This window comes from Pleurodeles waltl, chromosome 7 (assembly GCF_031143425.1).
Source record: "Pleurodeles waltl isolate 20211129_DDA chromosome 7, aPleWal1.hap1.20221129, whole genome shotgun sequence".
Lineage (NCBI taxonomy): Eukaryota > Metazoa > Chordata > Amphibia > Caudata > Salamandridae > Pleurodeles > Pleurodeles waltl.
Window position 1 is genome coordinate 699,825,739 of NC_090446.1, and position 15,504 is coordinate 699,841,242.

Consider the following 15,504-nt stretch of genomic DNA (forward strand, 5'->3'; position numbering starts at 1 on the left):
AGATTTTATTGATTCATCCATCGCATTGCAGGAAGAAGATTTAGTTATTTTATGGGTCGGTGATTTTAATACTCCCTTATGCTGTCAGGAAGCTCCAGACTTATGTGGCGTCCCAACTGAGGGCAGAGAGTCGTAAACCCACTTTATCCATTCAAACAAAGGTGAAGTTTTGAATTCTTTTTTATGTAAGTTTGACCTGGTCTATGCTAGGGGGAAAGCGGCCATAGATACTCCAAAAATCCCTACATTTACAGGGAATTTGAAAGGGAGCATTATCGATTTTATCCTCATTGGCACCTCAGATTACCATTTAATTTCTGATTTTAAGATTATACCTCACTGTGCCAGTGATCACAACCCCTTATGTATTGAACTAGATTTAAATATTAAACAGGCCTCTAAGAACACGGTACTGAGGAGAGATACCACTTTCCAAACAAATTCTGGCGTACGCCTGAAATGGGAAAAAATAAATCCAATTACATTCAATCAGGAAATTATAAGATCAAGGCTAGATTCTATTAACATTTGCCTGTCTCAGCAGCTAGCCCATGACCATATAGTCCAAGAATACGAACATTTAAGTAATGCTATCACGGACGCTTTGGTGGCGGATAGGCCTTCTCTGGGACAAGTGGTGCACTGATGGTTTAACTCCGCATGACTCTGCTCATAAAAAACTTAAAGAAGCCGTTAGAATAGCTCCTCCCTCCCGTGATTTAATTAAAATGGCAAGGGCTCAGTATAAAGCCACTCTGGAAATAAGGAAATCAGAAATAAGGACTAAAGCATGGGAAGAGCTCTTGGCTGGCACTGAATTGTAGGACACCTCAAAATTCTGGAAAATGGTAAATCACTCATATTTCTCAGATTGTAACACCAAAGTTGATGATTGCTTAATCGCAGAGGACGTTTGGTTGAAGCACTTCACAAAAGTATTTCATCCAGAAAATGACATTCTGAACAAGGAGGATAGAACCATTAAGCAGATCTCCACAGATCCCAATACTAATGCCTTAGATATTTCGATCGATCTTTACGAGGTCATTGGAGCCATTAATCGATCTAGGCTAGGAGAGGCTCCTGGCCCCGATGGAGTTCCTGTAGACATTTTTAAATCTATGCCCAATCTTTGGGGCCCCCTAGTCACAAACGTGTTAAGAATTGCTGTAAAAAGCAACATACCCTCCTCTTGGAAACTGGCAACTATTATTCCTATATTCAAAAAGGGTAATAGACAAGATTGTTATAGACCAATATATCTTATTGATTCTATGGCCAAGATTTTGGGTAGTGTGATCTTATCACGATTGGAGGATTGGGTGACAGAGGCACAGATTGTATCCCCAATTCAATTTGGTTTTAGACCTGGACTAGGCACGGTGGAACAAGTATTAAACTTGCACCTTATTCTTAGTAAATATGTAATTGCCAAAAAAGAGCCCATTCATATGGCATTTATTGATTTATCAAGCACCTTTGATTTGGTAGACAGAGAGAAGCTATGGCAAATTATGGGAAACCTGGGATGTGATGCAAGCCTTTTGGAGCTCATAAAGCGCCTACATACGGACCTAAAGGTATCAGTTCAGTTTGGCCTGTCTGGACAGAGAACCTCCCCTATTCCCTCAACCCGGGGTGTTAGACAGGGATGTATTTTAGCCCCTTTTCTCTTCTTGATATAGATAAATGGGTTTTATGATTTTTTGACACAATATGGAAAAGATCTACCAAAGATGGGTCAGAGATAGCTCCTAGTTTTGTTACATGCAGATGATGCTGTATTAATTGCTCACACTGCAAATGGTCTACAAGGCTTGCTGGATCTTTTCTTAACTTTCATGCAGGACCTTGATCTGAAAGTTAACTACTCTAAGACATATGTCATGATATGTGGCCCTCGAAACACAAAGTCTAAGCAATTCCCGATGGGAGGAAATATTATTAATAAGGTAAAAAATGTTTGCTATTTAGGCATGCATGTGAGCTCTTCCATGTTATGGAACACCCATCTTAATTTTAAGACCCAGCAAATGGTGAGGAATATAGAAGCGATTTTCCGTTTCACTTGTAAACTGGGCCATAGACCACCGCCCCAGATCGGAATGCTCTATAACTCCAAGTGTGTTTCAGCAGCCTTATATGGGGCAGGTGTTTGGGGCTACGCTAAAGTACCTACTCTCCAACGTGTTGAGAATAAATTTGCACGTAGGTTACTGATGGTACCTAAGAGCGTAGCAAATATCATCTGTCACGAGGAGGTGGGCTTACGATTTATAGAGGATATGATTTCTATTGCTCCTCTTTTGCTGTGGATTAGATGTTGAATGAACCCTGCGGTAAGTCTCGTACAGGAATGTATTACCGAATGTTTACAGCTGGCCAAATCAAATAGGATTCCTTGGCTCTCATATCTGCAATCATCCTTTGAAAATCTGGGGCTTAGGAATATGTTTGAAGATCCACAGTCCATACCTACAAATGCAAAGGAGTTGCTGAAACTACGCCACTCTGAGCATATCTCAAATATAAGACTTCACAGCTCTTTGAAACTGAAAACCTTTGAACCCTATGTTCAGATGGCAAAGGCATCATATATGGAACCCTATTTGACTTGGTTTCTGAGTCCAAAAATATATTCTCTTTTAACTTTATTTTGATTAAATTTGATACACTTTAAGGTGGCCTTCCCTAATCAGTGTATCTGGCAAAAAGATCTCCCACTTTGTCCCTGTGATGCCAGATCTAAGCAAAGTACTTCTCACTTTTTCCTTTTTTGTACACTTTATGCTACCCCAAGACATGCTTTTATATTGCCTTTATTACGTAAATTAAGACCTATTCACTATAAGGATGCTCTGACATACGTTCAAAAATTGTCAGAAATTCAAATTTGTTACCATGTATTAAACTTTATTAGACCTGCTATCGCTATTAGGAAACGGTACTAACCTTTCGTTACCGCTACATGAGCTTATAACGGAACCAGACATGCTCTGAAATTCATTTACGATTTGCACAAAGTGAGAATCTGCTATTATATCCTGAGTATATTTTAACTATTTGAGCATATTATCATATTGTTTTTATAAATTTAGAGAATGTTTTGTAATATAAGAACTGTCATGAATTTGCAAAATTTTAAAGGGTAGCAAATCTATTTTTACTTATGCTTTGATATTCATTTGTGATCTCGCACAAAGTGAGTATCTGCTATTATACCCTGAGTAAATTTTAACAATTTAAGCATAATATCATATTGTTTTCCTAATTTTAGAATATACTTTGTAATATAAGAACCGTTATGAATATGCACAATTCTAAAGGTTAGCTAACTTTATCTTTATATATGCTCTGAAATGCACATGTGATTTTGCACTAAGTGAGGATCTGCTATCATATCCTAGGTAATCTAAATAATCTTAGTATAATATTTTATTGTTTTATAATACTAGAAAATGCTTTGAATAAAAGAACTGCCATGAGTTTGTATAATTCTAAAGGGTAGTAAATTTATTTTTACCATAATTTTTTTTCTATCCTTGCATGGCAAATCAGAACAGATAACCCTAGGTTGCTATGGTAGCCTAACCTTGTTTTTATATTGGGCTACCTGTTTTTCAATTTGATGCCTTGATTATCTTCAAGTTGTGTGATTTTTTATGTACTTTTATGGCAATTGCCGAATAAAGACTTTTTGACTTGACTTGACTCTGACTCCCAAGCCAGTACGCCGGAGGAGTGTCCTCATGTGATGCCCTAGTCCTCCGAAGATATCAGTTAGATGGACTCTGGTGGACCAGCTGGACTTCACTGCCGACTGCACATATAGGAACGTATCCTGAATTGGCAGAGAACGTTTGGGGAGCAATGCCTCAGTTGGAACCCTGCACTATCCCTCTTCCTGCCTCTTCAACATAGAGGAGGCAGCTTTGTTTTATAATTCATTATGGATATTACTCACATTTTAGTTGGGTGGGCGTTGCTGGACTGTCCTTTGGTGGGGAGTTGTGAGTTTGTTTGGTTTCTTTGTCCTATGTGGTCCCTGGAGGAACTATGCCTGCTATCCTGTGTTACTTGGTGGGGTGTATAGAGAAATAGGGAGCCCTAATAGTCAGTAGAATGTAAGAGACATTTACATAAGCCAGGAACGCTGTCTACACTAACATTTATGTCCTGGAATGTACAAGGGCTTGGATCCTTGACTAAATAGTAAAAAATTCTGTCTTATTTTAAGAGACAGGGGTGCAAGTGGCGATGCTGCAGGAAATGCACCTCACTCAGGTGGAGGCGGACTGCCTCTGTTGGCATTGGAGGGGGCAAATGTTTGCAACTGTTTACTCTGCACTCACCCGTGGTATAATGGTCTGGGTGCGGGTGGGGTCCGACTGGATGTAACAAACATTGTCGTGGATGATGATGGGTAGTATGTTTTTGTAGAGGGCCGCTTACATGGCAAAGCCCATCATGCTGGGAGCGGTATACGCCCCCAATCAAGATCAGACCTCCTTCCTACATAACTAAACTGCACGTATGACTACTTTCACTGGGGGATCGTTCCTCATGGGAGGAGACTTTAATTGTGTCCTTGACACAGACTTAGACCGATCCCTCCCGCCTGTATGAGGGGCTCTCCCTTTTAGAGTGGCCGCAGGGCTATCCACATGGCTGTCCAATTGGGCCAAGGATGATGTGTGGCGCACTCACCACCCACTGGATAGGGACTACTCCTATTAGTCACACTTCTATCATGTCCACAACAGAATAGATAGATTTGTTTGCACCAGATCACTCAGCAGGCAGATACAACACTCAGAATATCTGGGCCACACGTTCTCAGACCACAGCCCGCTCCTACTACAAACTGCTGAGCCCCACCCCACATCCTGACTTGGCACTTGCAGTCAGTGGTGCTAGAAGGTATCGTTTTTAAAGACACACTGACCTCGGCACTGGAGGAATATTGTTCCCGTAACTCAAGGTAAACTACTCTGAGGGAGTGGAATGGGAGGCCCTCAAAGTGATGATACAGGCACATCGTATGGGCCAGGCAGTGGTTATCAAGCGAGACCTGGAGCAAGACCCACCGCCGCTTCGAGGATGCTTGCATGAACTTCATAATGCACAGGGAACTGACCCCACAGACCTACCACGCTTATTGTACATTTGTGAACAGTACGCTGTGGCCCTTGAAAGACTTGGGTGCCATGACCACACAGGGTACATAAACAGGGTGCATGAAGAGGAGGGTAAGGCAGGTCAGTTGCTGGCATGGCTGGTTCGACCCCATTCTGAAGACACCAATTACCGGGATCAAAATGTCAAATGGTTCGCTGGTACATTCACCTATGCATATTAATGCAGCGTTCTGAGACTACTATCTGACACTGTATAGCCCCCCACAAGAGATGCTCTTACCAGAACTACTGGGTGATATCTTAGTAGAATCACAACTGAGGGCCCTCCCGGAGGAGGGTGGTACTCCACTGGGGGCGGCAGTGACAGAAGGCGAAATAAATATAGCTATTAAAACTCTGGCAGGGGCAAGACCCTGGGGACGGACGATCTCCCCCCGTAATTCTACAAATTATTTGTAGACATTCTAGTCCCAAAATGTCGGAAATGTATGCAGAGGCCTATAAGACGGGCCTTCTGCCCGCATCGACCAGAGAGGCCTTGGTAATCCCCCTACCTAAGACCACTTATCGAAACGCAGCAGTCACATATTTTCGACCTCTTTCAGCACAGATTTTAAAATCCTTAGTAAGGTTTTAGCCAACATACTACTGCCACAAATGCAGGCTTTGATTCACAGCTACCAATGTGGGTTAATACCTACCCGGAAAACCTCCCATAATCTCCGTAGACTGCATAATGTGTTATACGATCACCTCCACCCACCTGACTCTAAGGCGGTGATAGTGTCAGTTGATCTTGAGAAGGCCTTTCACACAGTGAGATGGGATTATTTAGAAGCTACCATTCTTTGCATGGGGCTAGGTGAGGCTTGGATCAAATGGTTTGGCTTGCTTTACGCCTCCCCAACGGCGAGAGTTGGGAGTGGGCAACAAATCTCTGACATGTATGGCATCCACTGTGGTACCAGTCAGGGGTGCCCACTCTCCCCTTACTGTTTGCTATAGCGATGGAGCCATTAGTGGAGTGGTTCAGGAGGGAAGGGCATGATAAGGATATAAATGCAGATGAACTGCTGGTCTACTTGAGAGATGGGAAGCTGGCTCTTACCTGGGCTCTCCATGCGCTGGAAGAGTTTGGTAGGTATTCGGGGCAACGACTTAATAGAAGGAAGACGTGTGTGTTTCCAGTGCTTGCGGAGTCTGCCCCACCTGCACAGCAGATGTTACGTGGGCACCTCACACCATTTAAATACCTTGGTATCCAAATTTACCATAGCGAAGTGAATATTAGGGAGGTCAACAAGAGAAAAATTTACCGATCTTTCTGTTCATGTGTCAGTTTTTGGCTCACCCTTAAGCTACCCCTTAAGGCGCGAGTCTCATTGTCCGAGATGCTTATACTCCTGAGGCTTCTGTACTTCTTTGGTAACTTGCTGGTGATGATTCCGGCAGCATGGTTCAGTACTTCAGATACGCTGCTTCGGGAACTGATATGGGATGGCGGCTGTCAACGGGTCGCTCTTACTACTCTTTGCCTCCCCCCTGCGGCAGGTGGTCTGCGAGTACCAGATTTTGAGTTTTATTATTGCGGAGCAGCTCTAGTGGCTGGCGCTGTAGCTTAACAATGCTGGTCTGATGGAACTGGAATGGGATCGTGGTGGGCAGGGCAGTGACATGTTGTTGACCAGAGTGCTTGGGCTCAAAGCCCTCTGGGATGGGGTGCCACTGAATGCGGCCTTAGCGGCCAGGCACAGGGTGCTTAGACAACGGGTGTCTTGTCCCTATTTGCCCCCGCGGTCCCTTAGGTGGGGCTCCCGCAAGGGGATCGCCCTCGCTGTTTTACACAGTGACAAATGGATCACTGGACTAAGGTGGGGTTGCAAATGGTAGGTGACTGCTATACAGAGGGCAGACTGGAAACATTTGATGACCTCATGGAGCGGACAGATCTCCCTGGGGGTCAATTTCTGAGGTAAGATGCCTTTGCCTGATCCCTTAGGGTTTTGCGGGGGGAGTTTGTGATGGAACCACACCACCCACGCAGTGCTACAAACTATGCTTACGATGGGTGGAGGCTCCCACTTGGTGACATGGCTGCATAAGGCGCTAAATGGTATGCTGGGTGTGCCACTACACTCCTTTAGAGCCCATTGAGCGCAGACCTGGGCAGAGAGCTGTCAGAGACTGAGTGGGACCAGGTACTTGCATACGCATCCCGGGTGTCCAGGAACACGCGTCTTAAGCTTATCCAGTTTACTTTCACACATAGAACTTACCTCACCCCACATAGACTTCAAGCCATACATGGAGGTGAACCCTGGAGTTGCCCCAGATGTCGACATTGGATGCTTTAATGGTCTACTGGGACGCGGTTATAACACGACTTAACAAGACCTTAGATAGGTCACTGCCCATTACTACAGAGGTCTGCTAATTAGGACTGATGGCTAGAAAACCTGCCAACATGTGGGGAACAGATTTGTAGACCTGGCCTTGGAACTGGCGCTGGCGAGGCATAGGGTGGCACTGTCCTGGAAGGCCCCCATGTGATCCCAATTGTCCATATGGATCCGAGAAGTTACACGCTGGACCCGAGCTGAAGAGCGGGCACTAATGAGGGAGGAGTCCAAGGGACTAAGATGCCGCCCTATAGCCCGCCTCTGGTCTGAAGTAGTGGATGAATAGGAGTCCCTAGATATAGCAGATGACATTTTTTCAGTGACCAGTATAGAAACAGCGAATGATGAGTTCAGTACCAGTGAGGGGAACATGGGGGCATACTGAATGGAGAACCATCGTCACAATAGGGCTGGTGGTCAAGATCGGAGACCATGGGGTGCTTCGCCTGTTTCTGTAGCCGGGCATCCCAGCACGCAAGTCAACTATGCAAACTGCTGCTATTGGACACTCCCCGCCACTTCTTCGCTCTCCCAGTTATCAACAACCTGTTGAAACCTTTCTATAAACACCCACACTCGTTGCCTGAGTACTGATTTATTGCATGTTGTTGACGTCACCGAGGCATGTGGACGTTCAAGACCACAGTTGATTGGTTTTGTAGTTTGTAGCTAATTCTTATGGATAATGTTTCGATGTACATTAAGACATAGCATGAACAAGTTCAGAACAGTTTACAATGCCATCGCCAATGTCAGTGTAATCTGGATGCCAAGGTCCATTTTATGGCCTCAGCCAATATATTATGATAACTAAGGTTGTGTTCTACGCAATGTTGTAATAGCAATTTGGATTGAAGTGATATATCTGATGTATATTGAAAGTACAACTTGATAATAGTGCTCTCCACTGTGCCTCAACAACTACATGATGTACTTTGATGACTTTTTTAAATATTATAAAATGCCAATAAACATATCTTTAAAAGAAAAAAAGTGGTAAGCAGGGCCTGACAGCCTGATGAAGACACACTGGCCTTCTTTCTGCGGTGCCCTGGGAGAGGAGTAGCCCCAGCCCTGCAATGGAACGAGCAACCCTAGAGAGGGGTGAGACCATCCCCTGCTCCTACATGGGTGGTGCTGAAGGTACCAAGGAGGACTGTGGCCTCACGAGCCAGACATCAGCAGCTCATCCCATCTGCAATGAGGTACCACCGCCCTGCGCTCCTTCGCTGGCAGCTCTGCAGTCAACCAGGAGGCCGCACTACGGTTATGAGCAGCTGCACCACACGTAGCGGTTAGCTACCTTTCCCTTGTATGAATGTGGGTGATCCAGCAAGGATGGCCCACTGATCCCTGCAATTGGTGTCTGTCCCCTCCATTGTGAGATACCTTTTGCATTTTGTCGTTTAGTGCTGGATCCATCAACATGACGGAGCCCTGCACCAAACAGTTTTCTTTTTCTATTTTAAAAAAGACTGACGGACAGTGAAAACTGATCTCTAATTCTGCCCATCTAAATGAGGAGGGCGGAATTAGAGGTCTGCCTACGACAACCCCACTCCACAGAACCATCAGAGGGGTTTAATCACGGTGGAGACAGAACAGTCTCCAACTTGATTTAACCTATGGTCTGTCTGCATCTAAATCTGGTGTTCCAGCATCTTGGCAGTAAGCATACTCCGTTGCCATTGTGAGGGAGTATGCTTACCGCCAAGATATAAATAGGGCCCTTAGTCAACGTTCATACACAAATCTCCAATCTCTTCCCCTGGTCACTGGGTGTTTTCCACTAGTTTCTCCAACCTTCAGGCTGAATTCACTTTTCAGCGTTCCTAGGATGATCCCCGCTTCCTCTGGGAAGGTGCCGTTCCCACCAGAGAAAATACAAAACAGATATCGGAGTACAGATTCCTAAAGGAGAAGAACCACAACTCACCATGTGCTACCTTTATCTCTAAATGCTTACACTTGTGTGAATGCATCTGGTTGACCTGCCACTCAAAGTAAACAGAAACCTTGTGGTTTCCCTGGTGAGAGAATATCCCTTCTCCAATAACTGTCCCTGTACCACCAACCAAAAACCCCTATAAGAGTTCAGTGCAGCACTTGCCTGAGGGCACAACCCTCTCCCCGGGTGGTGGTGTCTGGGACCGATTTGCTGTCGCTGGGTCAGAGCGCATTGGATTCTGAATTTGAATGGTCCTGTGCCTTGTGTCCTGCCTCCATGTCTTCTCACTTCAACCCCTCTCCCAGCTTCTTGATAGGACTGGAAGCACAGTCCAATCAGTATTGGGACAGTTGTTGGTTGGAATCCTGTCCCTTCTGCTATGTGTGGCACATCACTGCCTTCTGGGGTGCAATGATGAGTGCCCCAACAGGCTCATTTTAGCAGATCTACTGTGCTGCCTGATGCATGTGCAATATTAATGATGAATAAAGTGCCTTTTGTCTGTGCTTGAAGATCATAGTTGAATTACACCCCTCACTCATGCACAATCCAGACATCCACCTACATCATGCTGTGTTTTTAAATTGATGGATCAAGCTTCAGACTCAGTTTCATCAATCACCTCCTCCTCCTTTTGCCCCCTGGAGCCTGAAGAGGTCGAGAAGGCTGACCTGCATACTATCTGTGTTCATGAAAACACCACCAAAGCTGTGTTTCCATGAGCACTACCAAGTTATACAATTATCAGTTGTTTGCAGATGCTAGAGGCAGTAAATGGCGGCTCACAGGAGAATGGGATATACCTTGAAGCCCCGGTTCAGTAGCCCCCTTTGAAAAGCAGCAAGCAAACATAATTTCTAGTGTTTGATTGTTTCGAAAATAATTTCAAATTAAACGTGTTTTCAGTCAAACCTGGACTGGTGTGAGCCATTTGCAACTGAGCCGAAAAACTGGTGCAGAGGCTGATGGGTAATGTGCTGGGAGTTCAAAGGTCAGTACAACTGGAGGCAAAAAGCAAACTTCAAAGTCAACTGTAGGAGGATTTTTAGCATCATTTCCTGTGTGGAGAAAAGTTTAAGTAGTGTTTTAGGTGGCTCTAGAGTAATGATCACATTTCGATAAACAATATTACTGTCCTACAATGTATTATAAACAATTAGACAATATATTATTTAAGTACAGCAAACACTGAAAATTTGTAATCAAACATTTTCATACGAGTTGCCATATCTTAGTGAACATCTCCTACTGCAATATGGTGTTACCTCACACAAAATTAAAACAATTCTCAAAAGGGTAGACTGGTAAACATGAAGATGACTGGTAAGAATACCATACACTCTGCAAACGTTAGTGACGTGTAGCATGAATTCAAACAGAAAGAACTATTGGAATACCAACACACCATTTTGCCTGTGCAATATGGAATGGGGGAAAACAATACTTGCACCATGACAACACTTGAAAGTAAGTGATTTCACATCTTTTTATGTGTCAATGAAATACAGATAAATAAATTTCCTCCAGTTTTTATATATGAAATATGAGTCCAAATTTTAGTTGAAACCAGAATCCTTAATCTTTTTTAACTATATAAGCAGCAAACATAGTGCACAATCTAATTGCTTAGTTTTTTTTATGGGTAAGCTTGGGTTAAGATTTCTGTGTTAAAATCTTTCTGATTTAGTTAAATTAATATATAATCAATAGTTTTGTTGTATACGGCCAATGTTAGACCTGACAGCCTTAGGGTGGTCACCCCTAACTTTTTGTCTGCCTGCCTCCCTCCATCTTTTTGCCACTGTTTTTGCTGGTTTTAAGACACGGCACACTTTACCATGGCTAACCAGTGCTAAAGTGCATATGCTCTCTACCTTTAAACATGGTAACATTGGATCATAACCAATTGGACTATTTAATTTACTTATAAGTCCCTAGTAGAGTGCACTGTATGTGCCCAGGGCCTGTAGATTAAATGCTACTAGTGGGTCTGCAGCACTGATTGTGCCACCCACTTAAGTAGCCCATTAACCTTGTCTCAGGCCTGCCATAGCAAGGCCTGTGTGTGCAGTTTCACTGCCAATGCGACTTGGCATTTAAAAGTACTTGCCAAGCCTCAAACTCCCCTTTTTCTACATATAAGACACCCCTAAGTTATGCCCTACCCTAGGTAAACAATAGGGCAGGGTGCTGTGTAGGAAAAAAGCAGGACATGTACCTATGTAGTTTACATGTCATGGTAGTGTAAAACTCCTAAATTCGTTTTTACACTGCTGTGAGGCCTGCGCCCTTCATAGGTTAACATTGGGGCTGCCCTCATACATTGTTTGAGTGGTAGCTGCTGATCTGAAAGGAGTAGGAAGGTCATATTTAGTATGGCCAGAATGGTGATATAAAATCCTGCTGACTGGTGAAGTTGGATTTAATATTACTATTTTAGAAATGCCACTTTTAGAAAGTGAGCATTTCTCTGCACTTAAATCTTTCTGTACCTTACAATCCACGTCTGGCTGGGTTTAGTTGACAGCTCCTTGTGCATTCACTCACACACAGCCCAAACACATGATACTCAGCCTCACTTGCATACATCTGCATTTTGAATGGGTATTCCTGGGCTGGGAGGGTGGAGGGCCTGCCTTCACACAAAGGACTGCCACACCCCCTACTGGGACCCTGGCAGACAGGATTTAACTGAAAGGGGACCTGGTGCACTTCTAAGCCACTCTTTGAAGTCTCCCCCACTTCAAATGCACATTTGGGTATATAAACAGGGACTCTGCACCTACCAACACAGAAACTTCCTGGAGAAGAAACTTGTAACCAAAACCTGCATTCTGCCAAGACAAACTGCCTGGCTGCCCAAAGGACTCACCTGACTGCTTTCTATGAAGGACTGATGCCTTGCTGATGCCCTTCTGCCTTGCTGCTCTCTGGCTGTGGTGAAGAAGTGCTCTCCAAGGGCTTGGATAGAGCTTGCCTCCTGTTCTCTTAAGTCTCAGGACCAAAAAGACTTCATCTCTTCAAGAAGGACTCCTTGTGCGGTGAAAATCGACGCACAGCCTGCCAGAAACGATGCACAGCCTGCCACATGGTGAAAATGTCACTGCACGCCGAACCGGAATGACGCAACCTGACTTCGCAATGAGAAGATCGACATAGCGCCAGCGTAGTGACCAGGAAATGTGATGCACGGCCCACTGGATCGATGCACAGTTGACCCGGAACGACATAGCCTGACTTCCAGAGAGAAATCGACGCAGGGTCTGCCGTGCGGTAGAAAATTCGACACAACGCCCACGGATCGATGCAGCTCCTGTGACTTCATTCTGCCAGCACAGGAAATCCACGCACCATCCCCAGGGCGTCTGAAAACCCACACCCAGCCGTCTCTGCGTGAAAACTAAACAATGCATCGCCATGTGCGGCCTGAGAAATCGATGCACACCCCCTTTGTTTCCACGCATTTCCTCCTCTGCGGTTCTTTGCAGAGATTCTTCACACAAACCAGGCACTTTGTGCTTGAAAGAGACTTTGTTTGCTTTTAAAAGACTTAAGACACTTTATATCACTTTTCAGTGATATCTCAACATATATGTATTGCATTTTAATCGTTCTGACCTGCATCTTATCAGATAAATATTATATATTTTCCTAAACACTGTGTGGTGTATTTTCGTGGTGCTATATGGTGTTATTGTATGATTTATTGCACAAATACTTTACACATTTCCTTCTAAGTTAAGACTGACTGCTCAGTGCCAAGCTACCAGAGGGTGGGCACAGGATAATTTGGATTATGTGTGACTTACCCTGACAAGTGTGAGGGTTCTTCTTTGGACAGGTGATAACCTGACTGCCAACCAAAGACCCCATTTCTAACAGTCAACAATCAGCCTTATTCATTGTGGTCTACTACAAAAATCTTTCTACAACATAGACAGGAACACATAATTACTGTTCCATTGTGCATCATACAAGCAGCAAAATGCATTTCATGTCCACAACTCTTCCTCTCCTATTACTCATTGGCTTGCCTTTGACTGTGTAGAGCACTTTGCTGCCTTTTGGCTAAGTCCACACTAGGGAAATGCAATATAAGTACATACATACATACAAAAAACTGAAATGCTGCAGTTTCTGTGATTTGGCCCTAGATCTCCCTATCTTTGTTTAGCTATTTAAAATAAAACAATGTTCATGCAATTGTTTGGATTTGGAACACATTATCCTTCCAAGTGAGTTAAATGATATATTTACTGTAGACAAAGTTAAACATGTTTTCCTATCTGTTGTAGTCATATTTAGCCTGCATTCTTATGGTGATCATTACAAAGATTGAAAAATTAAAGGCACTAGTTCTAAAAACCTAAGTGAGATTTAAGTCTGACATATGTGTGCTTTAAAGTTGCTACTGAATACCTCAAAACCTAGACTCTAAACCACGATTACTTTAGCTTGATGTAGTCATAGAGTGTATGCTTATTAACTTTCCAAAACCTGGAGTTGGAATAGTCAATTCAGTAATTAACATACTTGTGGGCATTTAAAACAGTTACATTTTTAAGAAGATATTTTTGTGTGATAGATATTTAGGAAGTAGATGCTTTTGACGTCATGTTTTTGTAATCCATGTTGTTTCTCCCTATATTTCTACACAAAAACAGAGGTGTATAGAAGCAAACTACAGTATGCAACAGTGATGTAGTAGCAGGTGAATCATTCAGAGTTTATAGTGTATTCATCAATGTGTTTTAGAGGTTCTTCAGATTTATCATCCCAGCATTATTTGTTAGAAGACATATTGCCTTCATTGAATTCCACTCTGCAGATCTCACAGATGCATGCAAAGCAGTCCTGTCTGATTTTGAATAGCACATTTTTGTGCCCCAAGCCATAGCCACTATGTTGATCTTATTTTTTATGTCAGTTCCATCCAGCAAGACAACTATTATGTATCCTCATCTTTAAGTCAAGGTACATTTAATAAGGCTCATCTCATCGTTTTATTTAACAGTCCTTAAGTTTTTCTTTTTTTCATTTTAAAACATTTATTTATGAAAAGGTAAAACATTACAAGCTGTCAAAAGTTTGGTGTGAAAAATAAAATAAAATCTTAAAAATTACACCACAGTGCAATGTGCAACAATGCAAAAGATACAATAAGTTACATTTAATATAACACTGAAACTACAGATTGTTTTGTAACAAAAGAATAAAGAAGGCAAAACCATACAAAGAATAGGAAGGGTGCCACAATGAAATGTAAAAGTTATAGGGAAGCATTGCTATTTGAGATATCAATTAACAAGCAATGGGTAATTAAATAAGCACTCATGTTAATATTGAAAGTATTGAATTATCAAAAACACCAACATGAAAAACACCTCTATTTATATTACATCTTGAAAAATATATAACAAACAGTGGCTAAATACCTTCAGTCAATTTAAATATGTTTTTTAACTATTTACGGGATATACCTCCTCTTCTTATATCTTCTTATATCTTTCTTAAATATTGATAAATTGATCATATGATTCTGAGCCAGTTTATTCTCACATAGTTAGATATGTCCTTGCGTACTTCATTTAAAAGCAAACATCAAGAGTTTGGCAAAATCAGAAAAAGTTGTAAGGCACATAAACTGTCATAAGAGAGCATCCCTAAGAAAGTGTAATGAGGAACTATCCTTTCAAAAAGCATTTTCCTCATTGCTCGGACTTTCTCAGAACTGAGTGCCAGAATCATTCTAGTGACTCTCATCTCTACATGTTTCTCTACATGTTTTTTGTTTAGTTTCACAACTAAGACTTGGATCACGGGTATACCTCTCTTACAAAAGTTTGACTAGACACATGCTCGCTGCCTTAATGGGAAGCTTAACAAAAAAGTTGAAAGTTGCTAGACAGCTGTTCATATCTTCACACTCTATTCTTGGCAACCTGTGCATCTCAAAATTGTTTCTCCAATTTCAAATCTGCAAAATCTTATAGGCTTTCATAAAGAGCTAAATTAGTTT

At 42.7% G+C, this 15,504-nt stretch overlaps 1 protein-coding gene across 1 annotated transcript in view; it reads right to left on the reverse strand.

Annotated features, from left to right (window-relative positions):
• The window catches only part of LOC138304559 (E3 ubiquitin-protein ligase RNF14-like), a 68,691-nt gene that overhangs the window by 16,876 nt on the left and 36,311 nt on the right, over positions 1–15,504 (reverse strand). The window contains exon 3 of the mRNA XM_069244718.1: positions 10,398–10,543. Coding sequence (XP_069100819.1) covers positions 10,398–10,543 — 146 coding nt within the window. The remainder of the gene's footprint in view (positions 1–10,397; positions 10,544–15,504) is intronic.